At 34.4% G+C, this 17876-nt stretch overlaps 2 protein-coding genes across 5 annotated transcripts in view; one reads left to right on the forward strand and one right to left on the reverse strand.

Annotated features, from left to right (window-relative positions):
• Positions 1–3511, forward strand: part of LOC115447111 (Y+L amino acid transporter 2) — a 52645-nt gene extending 49134 nt beyond the window's left edge. For all 3 annotated transcript variants that reach the window (XM_030174046.2, XM_037440241.1, XM_030174045.1), the window contains exon 13: positions 322–3511. In XM_030174046.2, the coding sequence (XP_030029906.1) occupies positions 322–324 (3 nt within the window). In that variant the 3' untranslated portion in view covers positions 325–3511. The remainder of the gene's footprint in view (positions 1–321) is intronic.
• Positions 3512–5345: 1834 nt separating this feature from the next.
• On the reverse strand, positions 5346–17471 carry LOC115447110 (zinc finger protein on ecdysone puffs). Of its 2 annotated transcripts, XM_030174043.2 has the most exons (11): positions 17318–17471; positions 16727–17035; positions 16107–16270; positions 13131–13395; positions 12699–12966; positions 12190–12353; positions 11610–11764; positions 10908–11076; positions 10523–10646; positions 9981–10106; positions 5346–9021 (listed from the first exon to the last, which is right to left on the reverse strand). In XM_030174043.2, the coding sequence occupies exons 2-11, from the start codon at positions 17024–17026 to the stop codon at positions 8699–8701; spliced, it is 2058 nt and encodes a 685-aa protein (XP_030029903.1). In that variant the 5' UTR covers positions 17027–17035; positions 17318–17471; the 3' UTR covers positions 5346–8698. The 2 variants fall into 2 exon arrangements, with proteins under 2 accessions (XP_030029903.1, XP_030029904.1); XM_030174044.2 differs by lacking the exon at positions 16107–16270.
• Between the last annotated feature and the right edge of the window lie 405 nt (positions 17472–17876).

A 17876-nucleotide genomic window follows, 5' to 3' on the forward strand; every position in this document is an offset into this window, starting at 1 on the left:
AAAATAATACATAATGTATTTCAGTTCAATACCTACTTGCCCAGCTTTAAAAAATATTGAGTACTTTAGAATATATTATCAAAAAATCTACTAAGTAGTACTCCCTAATTTAAGGGATTTTTTTTTATCAATCAAGTTATAAACCAATAATACTAATTACTACATTATAGATGTTTTTACATGGTAAAAAACATCTACAAACTTATTAATACCAGTTTAAAGCTAACTAAACTTAATATCTTAGAGAATAAGATTGACATTTAAGTATTTATTGTAGTTTAGACTTGTAATAAAAATTTATATAAAATTATTTTATTTCAGTGAACACATCCGACCACATATCCGACTATTCAAAGCCAGACCAAAGCGTACCAATGGTATATGATCATTGAAACGACTACATTAAGCAGTGTGTTTTGGATTTTAATACTTACGTTGGATAAAAGTAAAATTTATTCGACCATAAATCCAATGTAATCAGTTTTTGAAAGTTGTTAAATCACTGTCATAACAGAGACACAGATTTTACTGCTCAAATATTGGTAGGCATTTGAGATTTGGTGCCTTATAACTGATTTTGGACTTTATTTGTAGAGCTGAGCCATTATTGGTCGATTAAAAACAATGCCCCATATCAGTCGACTAACAGCCGTTTTTAAAAACGATCTCCATTTCAATCTTTAATCTTCCGAGAATGAACCAATCAAAAGAACTCATTTGTAAACTGTCAAGAAAAACTTTTTTGATTGGTTGGAGATAGATTGAAAAAAGCGATTTGGATCGGTTAGTAAAAATGGCGGATAGTCGTGTAGAATGATTCAAATTTGTCTCCTTATAATAAGGTTTTAATTCCACCGAGGCGGTTTTTGTGGCCTGGGAATAAAAGTAGACATCACAAACAATATTAACTTCATTATTCGCGTTTTAAAATATTAATAAATAGAGTTTGTGTCTCTGTTTAGATAAATATAAATGTTGCTGCTATATTGTTAGATAAATATCTATATCCTCGAATTGTATTGCATGTTTGGCGTTAAACATTATTTTTACATAAGCTTTGGTTTTCGATCCGCTTTTGCATTGTATTGTATTTTGTACCACGACAGGGCACATTAATTTTATAACCAATATGATCTGATAGCACAAACTGGCGTTTATTTCAATACTTCAATGCATTTATGCGTTTTTAATTTAGTATTTACTATTAGGTATCACGTAAATGGATTTTTAAGCATTTCTCAATAGATATGAGGGTACATTTGCATAGGCATATTTTATTTTATTCTATAAACTACACAATTGAAGGAAATATTAAAATTTCAAATAGACTTGATCGTAAAATTCACTACACATTTGCTAGTGCCGACGTATTTTCTTACAAGAAAGCTTTACAATCCATAGAAACTCGATTTTTAATAGCTGAGCGATATTTTTTGTAGCTAATACAAGGTAACACTGCCAATGTTAATGTAAGAGAAGTAGTCCATATCGCGAGACGCATGCGACGCATCCCAACTCCCAGCTATAAATAGGCTTGTAGATTACAGAATTCATATATTAAATATATTTTGTATGATATGCATCAAAAAGTATACTAATCAAAATTCAAAGAGCAAAATTAATCAAATATTCTGATTGCAATCTCATCTCAATAGTGTTAAACAACTGCCCCTCAAACATCACAAACTTATACTTTAAACATTCCTTCACAAAGTTCCTATAGCTGTGTCCTATACGACCAATGAGATTTTAGTTCAAACTTAATTCCAATAATACCTTCATGTCTTTCAATTTAGTTTCAAGATAAACATTTTTATAAATATTAATTTATTTATTTAAAAGATGTGGACCGTATCTAAATAACTGTTACTGTGTAATCACGCTATTTTTTTGTCTAAGTTGATCATAATACTAGGAATACTCTTAAAATTATTTTGCTTTTTTTCTCTTAGCATATAAACATTGACAATACGTGTATATGTACCTAGCGGTAGCTTTTGTATGCCTGTCTTCAATTACGTGTATTATATTAATTGTATGGGATAAAATCAATAACAAGTTAACGTAGAATGATATAAATACAAGTACACAACTATAATTTTTCGAGTTATACACAATTAATGCCATCAGGGGCGGACTTAGGTCCCAAATTCAGGAGGTATAGACTCGCACAGTCTTCCTCCAAAAATGCTTATGAATAAGCATTCGATTTTTTTGTTTAATTAAGAGATTAATTTATCTTTGGTGTTATAAAATTATGGTAAAAACATTTTTATAATATATTTGCTTAAAACTTACTTGTTATTGATATTTATTTCTAGACATACATTTTGATAGCATGTAAGAATCAATGTTGAAGTTATCAACAAATGCGTATATTCGGTACAATTACAACATTATAGCATTACGGAAAATGTTAAAATTAAAAATAATTTGCGATAAATAATTGGCATTAATAACTAACATTTCAATGAAATAATGTGGTAATGTAAGATTATTTCTAACGCTTTAATAAAAGTGTTAACATACAGCTAGATTATATATTATATATAATTTCCCACCAGGTGATAGCGACCACGCCAGCTTTTTGTAGAAAAAAACAATTACCACATTATTCACTTGGATTCATCAAGCTTAAGGAATATGTTTTTTGTCAAAATGGCTGTGCTTTACAAAGAAACAAAATTCCCAAAGGATTTTTATTCTGCGTTTACTTTAAGTTCTCGCATAAGTCATTAGAAATAAGTTATGTTGGCAAATAAACACTTGTTGTAGTACAATTTAGTGATAATTTGCTTAGGTATGTTTTTTTTTTTTGGAAGTGAAGTTCTAACATCGAAATAAGAAAGAAATTAAAATCGGATTTAACCACATGTAAAACCTCCACTGGAATAATTTTACGTTTTTTTAGTTTAATTTTTATGCCGGGAGGTCATGGGCCCACAACACTCAACCTAAATTCGTTTTTTAAATAACTATAAGGTGTTAGGACTTTGCGAATATAATATAAATGTATTATTCACGTTGGCATACTCAAAACATTCCAATGTTTTTTTTTTTGCATTGCTCAATCGAGTTGAGTTTAGTTTCATATTTATGCGAGATTATTATGCGAAATATGAACTTATTTTTTTACGTTTTCTTACTCTTTCCCTAATTATGTAGAAGTCAATTATTGATCTAATCTACAAGCATGTTTTTTTTAAATAATTTGATATCACTTATAGATATATTCAGCTTTATCATTTTGTAATTTTTTCTATTATCTTTTTTATTTTCATATTAATCCGAATCAGAGGGAAAGATGAATTTATGAATCTCTAGTTTATTTAATTCTCAAAATATACAGAATGTTGTGTCGAGATTTCTTTTTCTAGTATGTTTTAGATTTGTGTATGTATCGCATAGTATAGACAAATAAATGTTTAATAATGTTGTGTACGTGTCAATGTATCTGTGAAACAGTGATGTTATATGGAGACCATGTGACAATAATAAATTATTGGAGATATTTTGTTTTTTCGTTACCCTGAATAATAATTTATGTTTGCCTACTTGCTGGGCATGATTGTCTTCGTATAGTGCTATGATACGTGCATTGTATTACTGAGTGCCCTGGGGTTAATTCGTTACTGTGAAATTTAAGAAATTAATTCTAATATCTCGTTATATGTGCCTGTCCAGAAATATAACGTATTAAACTATGACACGGTTAAAGCACTTGTTCTTTCACTAGGGTGGATAAATATTAATTAATTGCGTGACATTTAAAAATATATAGTAATCAATTTAGAATAATAAAATTGCACTTATTTAAATTATATCGTAGGGCGAAATACCTACGTAAAAGTGCCCATTTGGTGCTGCTTATAGTACATTTGCAGGTACAACACTATAACATCGCCTTTGAAAAGTTTGGTCCATATAGAGGTAATGACTTAAAATCAAGCTGCATAGTAAGAATCTTAGTCAGTTTTATTTTATTTGTATACATAGTTATTATGTGCATCAAAGAACGATAAAATAGCAATCCAGATTAATGATATTAATACGAATGTGGGTACAATAGTTACATAGCTACTTGTAGTGTCTATTCTCAAAATGTTATATTTTCGTTTTATTATAAAGCATAATATGTAACAAAACGAGGAAAAAAGTTGTTGCAATAATTAAACAAAACGTAACGTCAATAACAAATTCGAAACTGACATTGACGTTTGATAAAATATGTCACGCATGTTTTGGAATTACAGAATCGCATGTGATTTAATTTTTTAGTAATAATTTGGTAAAATGGTTAAATTTGGTAAAAGTAAGTTAAAAGCTTTGAATAAGCTTGACAAGAAACAGAAGACGAGTTCTGCAAATGTATCTAACAAAATATTAAAGAAGAAACAGAATGCAGAGAAGAAAGTAACGTTTCAGAAAGAAGTTTTGCTGAAAGAAGCAGCATTAAGTGGAAATTCACTTATAAAGAATGTGACCGTGAAAGAAATATTACTTAAAGACACAAACAAGAAGCAGAGAAATAACAAGCCAAGACCACAGGAATTAACGAAAAAGCCGAAAATAAAACCCGTAGAAAAACAGAAAAAACGTCAAAAAACGCAAATTAATGATACAAAATTGTTGTTAAATCTAATGAATAAACGAAGTTAATATAAATAGTGGTAGATTAAGTTGATTTTAATAAATGTGTAAAGTAACAAAAATTATTTGCTTTCATATATTTTAAGTGAAGTCATAAAAGTTTCTTTATGCAGGAACTTTGTACTTCTACTGTTCACCGAACACCAGGTTTTAGTGTATCAACCAAAATACTATTGGCTAAGGATTACATTCAACGTTAATAAATGTTTGATTTCTATGATGATTTTTCAAATTTCTAAGTGATATTATTTATTTTTGCATAATGTACCTGCTAATGGTACATGAATTTTATATTGTTAGGAGGTGTTTGCCTTGTATAATGGATAATTAATTTTATTTATATTGGGTAAAAAAGGCTCACAGCAGAAATAGTATAATAGTAAAAACAGTACTAAAGATGTTATAATCATATCACAATGCCTTCTTACCTCTTCTGGACTAAACTTATTCTGAACATCTGGTCACCTGATCTCAAGAGCCTCCTACCATCTGGATTTCAGCTGTCAGAGGCAGTCACAATGGTGCTTACCGATGGTCATATATTAGTAACTTAAAGAGAGCAGTTTTAAGTCAAAAATTAATTTCTCAATCATTGCCTCCTTCATCACCAGTGCTGTGATAAGGCATTGTTGCTCAAGTAATTATTTGATCCATGTCTAATATCAACAGGTTATTTCTTAAATAATACACCAAACTTTAAGGATTTTTTTTATTGATTATTCAATTTAGAGATTAACTATGTGTATTTATAAAATACTGTGTTCACACACAAGATTGATGCCAATACAGAATCCATAGCTCAACCAAGTATAACATTAGTCAATGCATTTACAATTGTATCATAACAGGCATAAAAACCATATTTCAATTAGTGAATATTTGCCCAAAGTGCAAACATAGCCTTTAATTATGATATATTGGTAAATGCAATGATAACATTATTCTGCAACTTGGTATTGGCTGCTCCTAGCTTTCATTGTCTTAAATAATCATCTAATTTAATTAATAACATGCATAAGAAAAGATTGCTAAGCAAACATTTTGAAAAAATATAATTTCATATCTAATAACAGCTCTGTTATATTTTAATAATGAAATTGAATACATTTTTCTGGTTTACAAAAGTTATTATTCTCAATTCTGAGGTACAAACAGAATCACTAGCTATATTCACTACAGACAAATATTGTATTCAACTTGTTAACAGCTTTTAATTTTATTGTTGCTGTAATTAAGGAAATATATAAACTAGTCTCAACTGCAAAGAAAAAAATGTTATGTATGTAGAAATGTAATATACAATTTCAGTTTACAGCTATATTATAGACAAATCTATTATGAAGTTAGGCACAAGCTTTATTGGCCTTTGCAGATGTTAGCAAACAGTAAAAGGGAATAACAAACCAGCTAAGTAAAAAATCTTCAGTTTGGACAGAAAGTTAGGTTTGAGTTTGTAGGAAATATACTATTATCATGCTTGAGTTAATTTATTACTTTATATTAAATATGTGTAGGTAATAATTGCCTACATATACAAAACAAAGATACTCTAAAGGAAATACAAAATCAAGTGAATTGAATTAATTTATAATAGTTTAACTTTTAAGTCGACACAGTATGGTTGAAGTTTAACTACCCTAAAGCTTAGCTATATGAACCTATAATATAGTGTATAACATTTGAGTAGTCCAGGCATAATATCTAATTAACTATTTTGACCTATTTTTATTGGAATTTTCACTACTAATATATTTGGTACATTAAATAAATTTCCTGTAAATTTATAGAACACTAATCTATTAAGTATAGTCATTGAAGTATATAATTTATACGAAAAAATTTAATTGGTATCTGGAACTTTCAATGAAGCTGTTTGCATCTAAATCATTTTATAAATATTTCTAATACTACCATTAATAGCTATTTCTACAATTTTGCTGTATTTTTCACGAGCCTAAAAACATGCTAGTATTTCTGATATGAAATTTTCAAAACCTATAAAACATTTCGAAAATTCATGGATACACCCACTAAAAGGTTTAGAGCAGAGATGGAAAAGCAATGCCATGCGTCCCAGCGGTGACATGCGGCAAAATAATTCGGGCACGCCAACAACTGAGGCTGTATGCCAACAAAAATATTTTTGGGACCTAAAAAACGCTAGAAAACGGGCGGAAAAGTTGTGGGTAATTTAGGTTTCCGAATTATTCTTCTTTGAAAAGTTTGACCATTTTTTGATCTAGTTATACCTTAACTATATTTAAATTAAACTAACAATGTTTTAAACAATATTAACAAAACACAAAGGTTTATAGTTAAAGTACTTTAATAACCTTGAGAGCCTAATAATTAGGATCTAGGATTTACACCTACAATATTATAATACATAAAAGTCTAGGCAATTGAAGTATTCGAGTCTTTCAAATCTAATACTAATTTGCTATCTAAAGCGGCTAAGCTTACAAAAAACCTATATATAATTTTAGTATGCAGACTTAAAACAGACACAAAGTAGCTTACCAATACTTTTGATAATTATTATCAACACTCCAGTATCCACACATAAGTTGATCACTTGATAAAGTAGAAGGGGCTAGTGTATGTTTGAACATATATTATTACATATAAATTGATTTTAATATGCAATAACATTGAATATTATTTTGCAAATTCAACAATGGCTACAGCCGTCCAGCAGTAGAGGGGATCCTGGCCCACCAGTGGGCTTAATAAACTTTAAGGTCAACATATGTGCAGATACCGTTTCCTTCAGCAAATAATAGCCACCATAGACATAAGTATGTTTAAACACAAATATTCAAGTATAACATACATCAGATTCCATTCTATTCATAAAGCTATTCCTATTTTATTTCAAGTTTATTTTTTTTTATAATTTCCGTTTTATATATTAACCTAACACGCATTTCATAACTAATTCAGTACGCGATTAATACTAGGATAAAATAAAATCAGTGCCATTATAAAAAAAAACTGCCTAAAGATGCCCACAATGCGCTATAAATGAAATATGAATGATCTTATGATTTCTTTCGATGCCAATTTACAGCCGTTATCATAACATTAATCCGATGCTGAAGACAAACCAACCAAAATAAGTAAATCGTACATGTAAAAAAAAAAATCGCTGTGATTGGTCTTTTTGCGATGGATCGAAAAAGCGACTGAGATCATTTATTGAAAACGGCGGATAAACGTGCATCGCTTCCTGACAGGACGGCGCGGAAAAACATGGCATTATTTAAAATCTTAGTCTAACACCTTTAGTGTTCATATTTCGTAGATATTAATAAATGGGTTTCCATAGCATATTCTGATTACTAGAAATATGAACACTAAATATATTAAAATAAGGTTTAAATAAATTATCCAATTCTTTGGCGTTGTCCTGTAGGCTAATGAGTTTTGTCCAAAGCGAATCATGATGAATGTCGTGGCAACTAGAGCTTTAGATATTTCAGCCGATATATCTGATAATCCCATTCCCAATTATTGTTCATGCTGGAAAGGAAATTTCATTATGAACACAGTTGGGCGCGTTCCGACTGACCGATCGTTGCCTCGCGAGGAAGTCGCAAACCGTCTGAACAATTTTAGAACAATATCGAAATTACCTCTAATACCATTACAACTTTTAAATTGCTAATAGATATATTACCAGAAATCGCTATGTGAACAAATATCAGACTAGCGTTCAGACAGAAAAACGTCTCGTGAAGCAACGCTCGGTCAGTCGGGAAGCGCCGTCAAATTAGGTGTCACCGAAATGTAATCTGCTATAAAATCTCGAGTCTTACGACCAAAGATAATACAATCTCCGGATCGATCGCAAAAATCACAAAATAAATTGACTTTGACACTAACATTACTCATACTGATTAGTTTATTTTATGTATCTAGTTATCGGTCAAATTATTTTATATTCCGAACATTAATCAAACTTTCTCAGATACATCTATGTGACACCTAACCTTATACCAAGCATCTCTCATTAAGTGTAGTGATGAGAATATTCGAGCGGGAGTCACTAGTACCTGCCGCGCGCCCTCCCGCGGCCCCGGCCCCTGCCGCGGGGCGTGTTCCGCCCCCGGTTGTCCATGTAGTGCGGGGTGCTAATGGGTGCCGACATGGGAGCAGGGGCTTTAGTGGGGGTCACAGGAGGAGGCGTCGGCTTCTCAACCACTTTAGGCTTTTCAATATCTTTAGGCTTCTCGATCTCTTTAGGCTTCTCGATCTCTTTAGGCTTCTCAATCTCTTTAGGCTTCTCAATCTCTTTAGGCTTCTCAATCTCTTTGGGCTTCTCTGGCTCTTTTTTCTCTGGTTCCGGTGCTTTTGTTACGACTTCCGGTTCTAAAAATAAATAATTAAATGTTACTTTACAATTATGTTGGTTATATGCAACATAAAATATGTGAAGTGCTTGAAATCAATTCAATTTTCGACCGTTCCGTACCATGACCCTTATTATAGAAACTGCAGATTACCACACCTCTGTTATTAGAGACACCTAGGACATATACATTTTCAATATCTGACGTGCTCGAGTATTTCCATGCGAATATTATTTTACATTTTTCTAAACCTGAAGACGCTCACAAAACTGGCGAAACAAAATTTCTTTTAAAATAACTCAAGTATCACATAATATTTTCTTTCTTTATAAACTCTTCAAATCCAAATAGGTTACCATATCACTCAAGAAAATCACTATTTAGCATTATGGGCTACATGACATTCTTTTAGTCAAGTTTAATTGTACTTATGTTACTCTCTATTATTTTCTGAGAATATTACATTTATATATCAACATGTCTATTCTGTATACATACAATACAAACAACGAATTACACTAAATATTTACTACAATATCGGATAATGCTAACACTAAGTACTCTACAATACAGTATGATGTTAGATGTTACCTAAATAAGTGTCAACCGTCGAATTACTCTACACCTGCCAATAAACAATAACACTATAGAAATAAAGGTCATTTAATATTCAGTTGTAGAAGATAAATTTGCGACTAAGTGAATTTATACCTAGTAAAGATAAATACGCAATGCAAATGCCTGTTGGAAACAGTCAATCTACATGTAAATTTCACCTATAGCCTAACCGGGAAAATAAAAAAAAAGTGATTGCACCGTTGCTTTCTCTTTAAGTTGGTGTTGCTAGTACAAAAAAGTTGTTCCATTTTTCACAGAAATATGGCGAGTTTTTTCTCAAGTGGGCTATACCTTCAATCGGCACTTCATGCATAATTAATAAACTTTTACAAATGTTAAACACATTAATTGGACCCATACCTATATTGTCTCGTTCATCTGCTAGTATCTCGTCTACAGATTGTTCCCAGTCCTCGACTTCATCTGTGGCCTGGATCACCGGGTCCGTAGCCTGGCTTTGCTCGGAAGAAACCTGAGGCTTGTTTCCTTTATTAAAAAAATATAACCATTAATTGTTATAAACTTCAAAATTAAATTTCTATTTTTTAGGAAGGGAAACATTAAATGTCTGTCTAATTTTTCATTAAAAGGTAGCATGTAAACTCTTGGCTTACACGGCCCGAGGTAACCTTACTCAGGGAGGCAAGGGGTGCATGGCACCGGGACCCAGGGGGCGTCAGATCCACGGTAGAGGGCGCTGAGGCTCTAGATGTCTTGAAAGAAAAAAATTCTTTGTAAAAAAAAGAATAAGGGGGCATATGATAATCTTCATATTCCGGTGCCTAGTTTGGGTAATAAGGTGTTACTCTCAGCGGTGGAAGCTGATTTGGTGAATTATTATTATTATGTACTAGAGTATGTGCAGTGTTGCTCTGCCAATAGTTGATACTAGACTGGCTCACCATTATCTTGAGCATCCTGTTCCATCCCATTCTGCTCCTCGCCACCCTCGCTAGTCTTGCGTCGCTTGGGGCTGGCTCCCTCGTCGCTCCCTTCCGCTTCCCTCTTGCAGCTCTCCTGCCCCTGCTATTAAGTATTAAATTATAAATGTGGTCAATAAGCCTCTTGAAGGCTTACAAATATAATAGATTTGTAATTTATTGTGTACAGCCATTTGTTACGAAGTCCTAGAATAATTTTATTCATGGGAAAATAATAATACATTAATAATGTTTCCATAATACATATTATATCCTCAAGGAATAACTGGGAGATATTATAAAAAATAATCAGTTTATATTACGTAATTTGAGTAGAACATTTGCCAGAGCTGCTAGTGTAAGGTACCTGGCTGGCCTGCTTCTTCTCGGCGAGCAATCGCAGGAAGAGCTGATGGTGCCGCCAGGTGCGGAGATGCACGGCAGCGGTCTCGTCGCAGTCCAGCAGCTTGCGGCACAGCCGGCACTGCACGCAGCGGAACTCGGACAAAAACGACTGGCCCACGCCGCGCTCCGTACTGCCGGACACACATACCATAAATACAATTACAAGCAAGATTTATAAAGGAACTATCTAAATTCTACTTTAATGTCCTACATCGCGGTCCAAAATATTAAGCACATTAGTGTATATTGGTTTCGACTCAATTTCAGCCCAAAGTCTGGAATATGTGTCCAGAATGGTCATAGGCTTGCCCCAACCATATCACAGGGCGGAACACACAGGCAGGAAGTTGGTGCTTTGCCTACACCCCACAGAGGATGACATGTGGGTATCTGATCTATAGCAGCTGCTAGTGAGCTTAGCAAGTATTGTGTATTTGAAAGATTATAGCTACACAATTTGTTCTAGTAAATCATTTACCATAGACTGAATGAATTCTCCAGTGGCGATTAATATCAAGCAGAAGCCATCATAATAACTGACTTAATTATTTATGCAACATGCTTGAAATGCATTGCACAATCCCACATTGGAATGAGATAGGGGAAAATTTTAGGAATTAGAAACTAAGGACTTTATCTGTCTGTGCAAAATGACCAAGCTTACCTATAAGGAGGGTACATGTCAGGAGTAAATTGGGACAGATCGTCGCCTTCTTTGTAGTCCACTATGAAGTTTTCATTGTCTATGGGCTTGGCAGACGGCTTCTCTTCACCTGACTCCTGTTTCACTTCCATATCAGCGTCATCACCTGTCTTATCCTGTGGTGCAAATAAACAATGCGTTATTACCATTGGATTATCTGTATAGCCTAGTTATTAGTTTGCTTTATAATTTGGGCGGGAAATAAGGAATTAGCGTGGCATATTAGACTTATTAAAGCTTATAGATAGAATACCATCAATACTAGTAATACAAGATTGCTATCAATCATTAAGATTACCGCGTCATCTTGCCCACACGACCACTGTATAATAGCGGTGACGTCATTTTTAAGTAGTTTCGTTCAGTGTTACTTTACACTTATCATTTCGAGTGGATATATAATAAAAGCACTAGACATTTTTTCGACAATTTTTATATTTTGTTATGTGCCTAACTTAGATTTTTAACTAATGTCTTGTTTCATATAGATAGCAAATAGAGAATCAACTACCCTAATGCAATAATATAGCCATATACTAACCGCACCCTCTTCACCATCCTTGTTTCCATCCTCATCAGCGGTGGTATCTTGCTTCTCGTCGTCTCCCTTATCCTCAGCCTGGTCTTGCGGATCACCGCGACGGCGCCTCTGTCGGTCCTCGCGCAGGTACAGATGTTCCATGTCCAGGGTGGATATCACCATCACTGCATGACAATATGTTTGTATTTATTATGTGGATGAGTTCTTACTACATAGTATGTAGGTTTCTAGGGCACAAAATATTATCAGGGCATCATTTTGTTTACCCCAGTTTGCGTTTTATAGTATAGTAGGCATTATGGGACTTAAAATCTAATTATTAAGGATGGCGACTATAGTATATCTTGAAGACACAGCTCTGCCATTCTGTCCATTATCTTTTTTTTTCGGCACGCCAAATGAATAGTAAATACAGTCAGTATAAGCTAAACATAAGACAAGGCGCCTAAATGTTGCCAATTACGCAAAGCTCTCAGATTAAACTATTTGCTGAGCATTGATCTCCTTACCTTCAGGCTTGGGTTTGGTAATAATTTCCTGCTTGTTCTGCATGTTGCGCAGATGCTCCGTCGTAAGTCGATGCTCGTCCAACTCGATCCTAGTGGGCATCTCCTTGTGGCAAGACGTGCAGGTGGGGTGCAGGTATTTCTTCAGCCGCCGATGGCCGATGGTGGTGCGATGGAACGCGCCGTCCGCAGCGTACATGTCGCACATCGCGCAGTAGAAGTCGCGCGCTGGATGCTGGCCCGCCTTGCGCGTGCGCTTCATCTCGCGGATCTGTGTCGTTAATAAATTATCTTTAACTTCGATTTTCTATCATAATTTAAGCTGTCCATTGTTTGTTAGTTAATGAACTTAATAAATATAACAATACTTGTTCCTAAAAATTACCTCAATGAAATTCCTATATTTTAGCTATGTTAGTTTAAATTAAACCGTACCTTAAACTCCTGGCGCATGGTATCAGCAGTCAGCGCATAGCTCTCGGCTGTCTTCTGCATCATTATTGCATGAGCGCGCCCGATCAGATGGTTCTCAAACGAGCGTCCGTCCCACATACTCTTGTTACAGATGTGACACTTCAGCAATTGTGGGTTAATGTCATCGTACCGAGTTTTAGGATGATCTTTCTTCAGAGGAGTTTCATCCTCCTGAGCCTCGGCCGGTTCAGTCTTCACCTCTGCCTCCTGCTTGACCTCAGGGTCGCTGTGGAGACTTTAGTGATTAGTTGCATGTCAGGAGCTGTTGATGATGACATGAAATTTTGAATGTTTCAACAACATTATTGGTATTTTAGATTGAGTTGACAATTTAAAAGCAGTATTCAAATTGTTATAGGTGTTTGCTTGAGAGAAAAGTATTAATTATAATCTTTCTAGCCGAATTTCGGCCACGGCGGCCAATCTCCAACGAGATTGACAAGGTACGCAAGCGATATTATAGTGCACAAGTACAGTCAGCAACAGAAGTCGTTGAACATAATTTGTTTCCAATATTTCCTAATCATTATCATTTACCATAAGTTGCTGATTAATTTAAAAACAAAACAACTTGTCATAATTGAACTACAAAAGTAGCTGAACGCTGTCAAACCATTAACTGCTAAACATTACTAGCGACAATTTTTATGATCTGTAATAAATACAAATGTGGCTGAAATTAGCAGATTCTTTGTTTTATATGCAAGCTTTTTTTCTATTCGTTAAATTGAACCCATCAAGCTTCAAGACACCAATATCGCGAAGCGCAGCGCACCGCGTTTTTACTATCAAAACATTGTCGAATAAATACAACAGTCCAGGATGTTAATTAAATTGTTATTTTATAACATACTAGCTTTGGCTCGCTACTCTGCCCGCGTGAAAAAGTTTTTCAAAGATAAAAGTCGTGCTTTATATTTACCCTGGATAGAAAGTAGCGTGTAGGGCTTAAGAGTAATGTAGCTTCCTATTAGTGAAATATTTTCAAAATCAGTTAAGTAGTTCCTGAGTTTAGCGCATTCAAAGAAACAAACCCTTTAGGTTTATATAATAGTATATATTGAAGTTAATAACCAAAATTATAAATTTTTAAGTATGAACAAAACATCATAATATATTTGTAAGTAATATTATAACATTAATAGAAATAGGTTAATTACATTTTAAACATCTTATTTTATAGAGCACTGGCCGGTTTAAAAAACAAATGTGTAAATTCAAAATTATTCTGACAGGAGATTCTCCTCGAAGGTTTCAACGTAAACGTCAGATTATTTTTCATATTTTTTAATGGTGTACGAGCTTTTGCCCGCGGCTCCACCCGCGATATAAAGTTTTTCGGGCTAAAGTTTTCCCTCATAAAAGTCACGCTATATATTTTCCCGTAAGCCTATGTTCTTCCCAGGGTCTCAAACTGTCCCCGTACCAAATTTCATCTTAATACGTTGGGTAGGTTTTGAGTTTAACACGTTCAGGCAGACAGATGCAGCGGGGGACTTTGTTTTATTATATATTTATGTAGAACTTTTTAAGAGGAACAATCCCATCATACATCATTGTTGCATAACTTTAACCGTTTAAGCAGCGCACGCAACAGAAGCTCTCAAAACTAATAAATTTTGCCCGTTTTTGCAACATGTTTCATTACTGCTCCGCTCCTATTGGTCATAGCGTAATGATATATAGGCTATAGCACTCCACGAACAAAGGGTTATCCAACACAAAAATATTTTTTCAGTCTGAACCGGTAGTTCCCGAGATTAGCGCGGTCAAACAAACAAACAAACTTTTCAGCTTTATATAATAGTATAGAAGTATAGATTCAATAATGAGATTCCTCAACTAATGCATTGTCAAGCTATAAAATGTTTAGCGACTTTTGTAACATTGAAATGATAACCTTAATCTGTACTCGTCTTTGGTAAGTGATTTGTGGTCCGTTTCAATGTTCAGGTGTTTTGTAAATTAGTATTTGTTCATCGACTTTTGTTGCTGATCGTATGTGCGATATACACAGGTACACTGTGTGTGCCTTCGCTCTTATAGTCCGGTGAGACGGCCATCCGACATTACCGGAGAGGAATCAGGCACCAAACTAAAAGGGTTTACGTGCTTTTCCAGGTACGGAGGTACCATTCCGCCATCTTCCTGACTCAGAGCTGTAACTCAGTTATTTGTTTAAGATGGAAAAACCCAGTCACAATTATTTTAGCCCGATCCGGGAATCTAACCCAGGACCTCAGCGCAGTAGTCGTACTCGTACCGTGTACAATTATAACTACGCCAAGAAAGAGAGACATGTATGAAACTTTAATAGTATAAAACATTGAAATTTTCAATAAATAGGGACCTTATTTTATGTTTATTTATGAATCAAAATTTTAACTTAGTAATATGATAATTCATAGCTATGCGTTCAGATAATTTTTAAAAATTCTTATCACTACTATTTATGGGCTAGATTTGCAGATAAAGACGGTTTTTTTGGATTTTGAATTAATGGTGGTAACTAGTGTTACTCATTCAAAACTTCATGTCACCAAGTAGTCACATCTACAAGAAAATACTACAATTTAGCATCAATTTCATCGGCTGAACATAACGTAAATTATTAGCCGTCCGATTATTGGTACATTTTGTACAGAATGAAGACATGTATTCCAATTGTAACATACAAGAAAAATTAATTTACCTTGTAATCGTTTAAATCTGTAACATGACTAGCGCCATTGCATAGACAACTTGTCTATGAAGAAGACAGTTTATGAAACATACCTTCGTTGAGAAGATATAATGGAAAAGCAGCAGCATCTCAGGCGGAGGCAGAGTGCCAAATGGCTAAATAGGCAGCCGGTGAACGTGGAACTGTTATGTACAGCGGGGTGTGACCTCAGAGGTCTAAGAAACTCGGTGCATTCACCGGAAGGCCGTCCTTACCTCTCCTTTACAGGCTTAGCCTTGGAATCGGCTTCCTTTTTCGGGGAACTCTTGTTTTGTTGCTTTTGCCCATCATTGGGCCTGAACGGCTTACGATTTGTGTTGATACGCTCACCAGCTCGATTGTAATTCCCCGTACGCCGGAAATTACCTTGATTGCCCATCTAAAGCGAATTTATCAGAACATAGTGTTAGTACCGAAGCAACTGGGCTTCACGGGCCCTCGGGAATATATATCACAAAAGATTGTTACAATTAAATGTTTCTGTGTGGGATTATTGAGCTGAAAATAAACATTTGGTACATGCAACAAAGTGATAAATGTTTTGAGAGAATAAAAACATAACATGGTTTAAGGAGTCTTTAGCTGATATGTCAGGCATGGGGGACATGTGGTATGTGTGAGGACTTTAATATCAGTAATGGAATACTTAAGAACAGTACTGAGATATTTGATTCATAACTAAATTGTAATTGCTATTGAAATTAGACACAAGGCAAAAATGTCTTATAAAGATTTAACCATACTATAATTTACTTGAAACTGTTATATGTGAAAATTAAATAATTCAAATCTGATGTCTTGAATATTATAATGTAGTATAAAAGTTAATATTTACCCTATTGGGTCCATAACCACGGTCATAGCGACCTACATTAGGACCAAAGTCACGCCTTATAGGCATGTCTAATAGTGATGGGACAGGATTTTGTCTAGGTTGCAATAGGTTGATGATGTTGCTGGCCAGAGCCAAGGTAGCTTCCGTCGACCCTCCGGCCAAGGGAAGCAGGTTGGGCAGCCCGCCCCCGGGGCCGCCGCCCTGCCACGGCGACACTCCGCTGCGGCCGAAACTCTTGCCGCGATCATTACGACCGAAATCCATGCGACGGCCGCCATTCTGAGATCTTCGGTTTGCCATCTTCAACTTCTGTACATAAAAATTTGTTGTGACCGGTCAACGACCCGGCGAATTTGACAGCTGAGTGCGTTCAAAATGTGGTATTTTTACTAATGAGAGTGATTTTACGGGGTTGTTAAACGAAATGCAATTATTGTCGTAACTTTCATACAATTTATTTTAAAAACTATGTTTCGCTTACGTAGGGCGTTGACTATTGATTTTTTACTTTTGCAGTGGACCGGACTTTACTGATTATTAAGGTCAATACGATACAGGCATCTAGTTAAGATTTATGACTATAATACTCACCACGTATGTAGGAATAAAACTAACAACAGTTTTAATAACACCTTCTTGCAAATGAATAAATCACACGACCCACACGACAAACTCAATACTACGGAAGAAATTACAAATTTTACTAAACGTCAAAATGGCGGCGGTAACCAAAGAGAACAGCGTTGGTTTGGGCTGGGCGTAGCAATTAATCGATTTACTATTTTACTTAGTCTATGGAATATGGAATCGATGACGGTCAGGCGTAAGGTCGGGGTTACACGATATACAAAAATTCAGACACGGAATTTAGATTCTTAGTCAAATACACTACGAGTCTCATAGAATTTGGCGTTACAATTTTATTCTGGTGATGATTATTCCGTGAGTGAATGATTCCTAATTTCAAACATTGATCTGAATGAATGACATCGGCGACCATTCTGAATTCAAATTCGGAATTTATTCCGATTCAGTCAGTTTATATAAAAAATATAATAAATAGAGAAATAGTACTGTATTGTTTTAGACACATCAATTTTTCATATCAAGATTAGGTATTAGAATAGTAATAATAATAAAATAAAATAGG

The sequence above is a fragment of the Manduca sexta genome, chromosome 18, assembly GCF_014839805.1.
Source record: "Manduca sexta isolate Smith_Timp_Sample1 chromosome 18, JHU_Msex_v1.0, whole genome shotgun sequence".
Lineage (NCBI taxonomy): Eukaryota > Metazoa > Arthropoda > Insecta > Lepidoptera > Sphingidae > Manduca > Manduca sexta.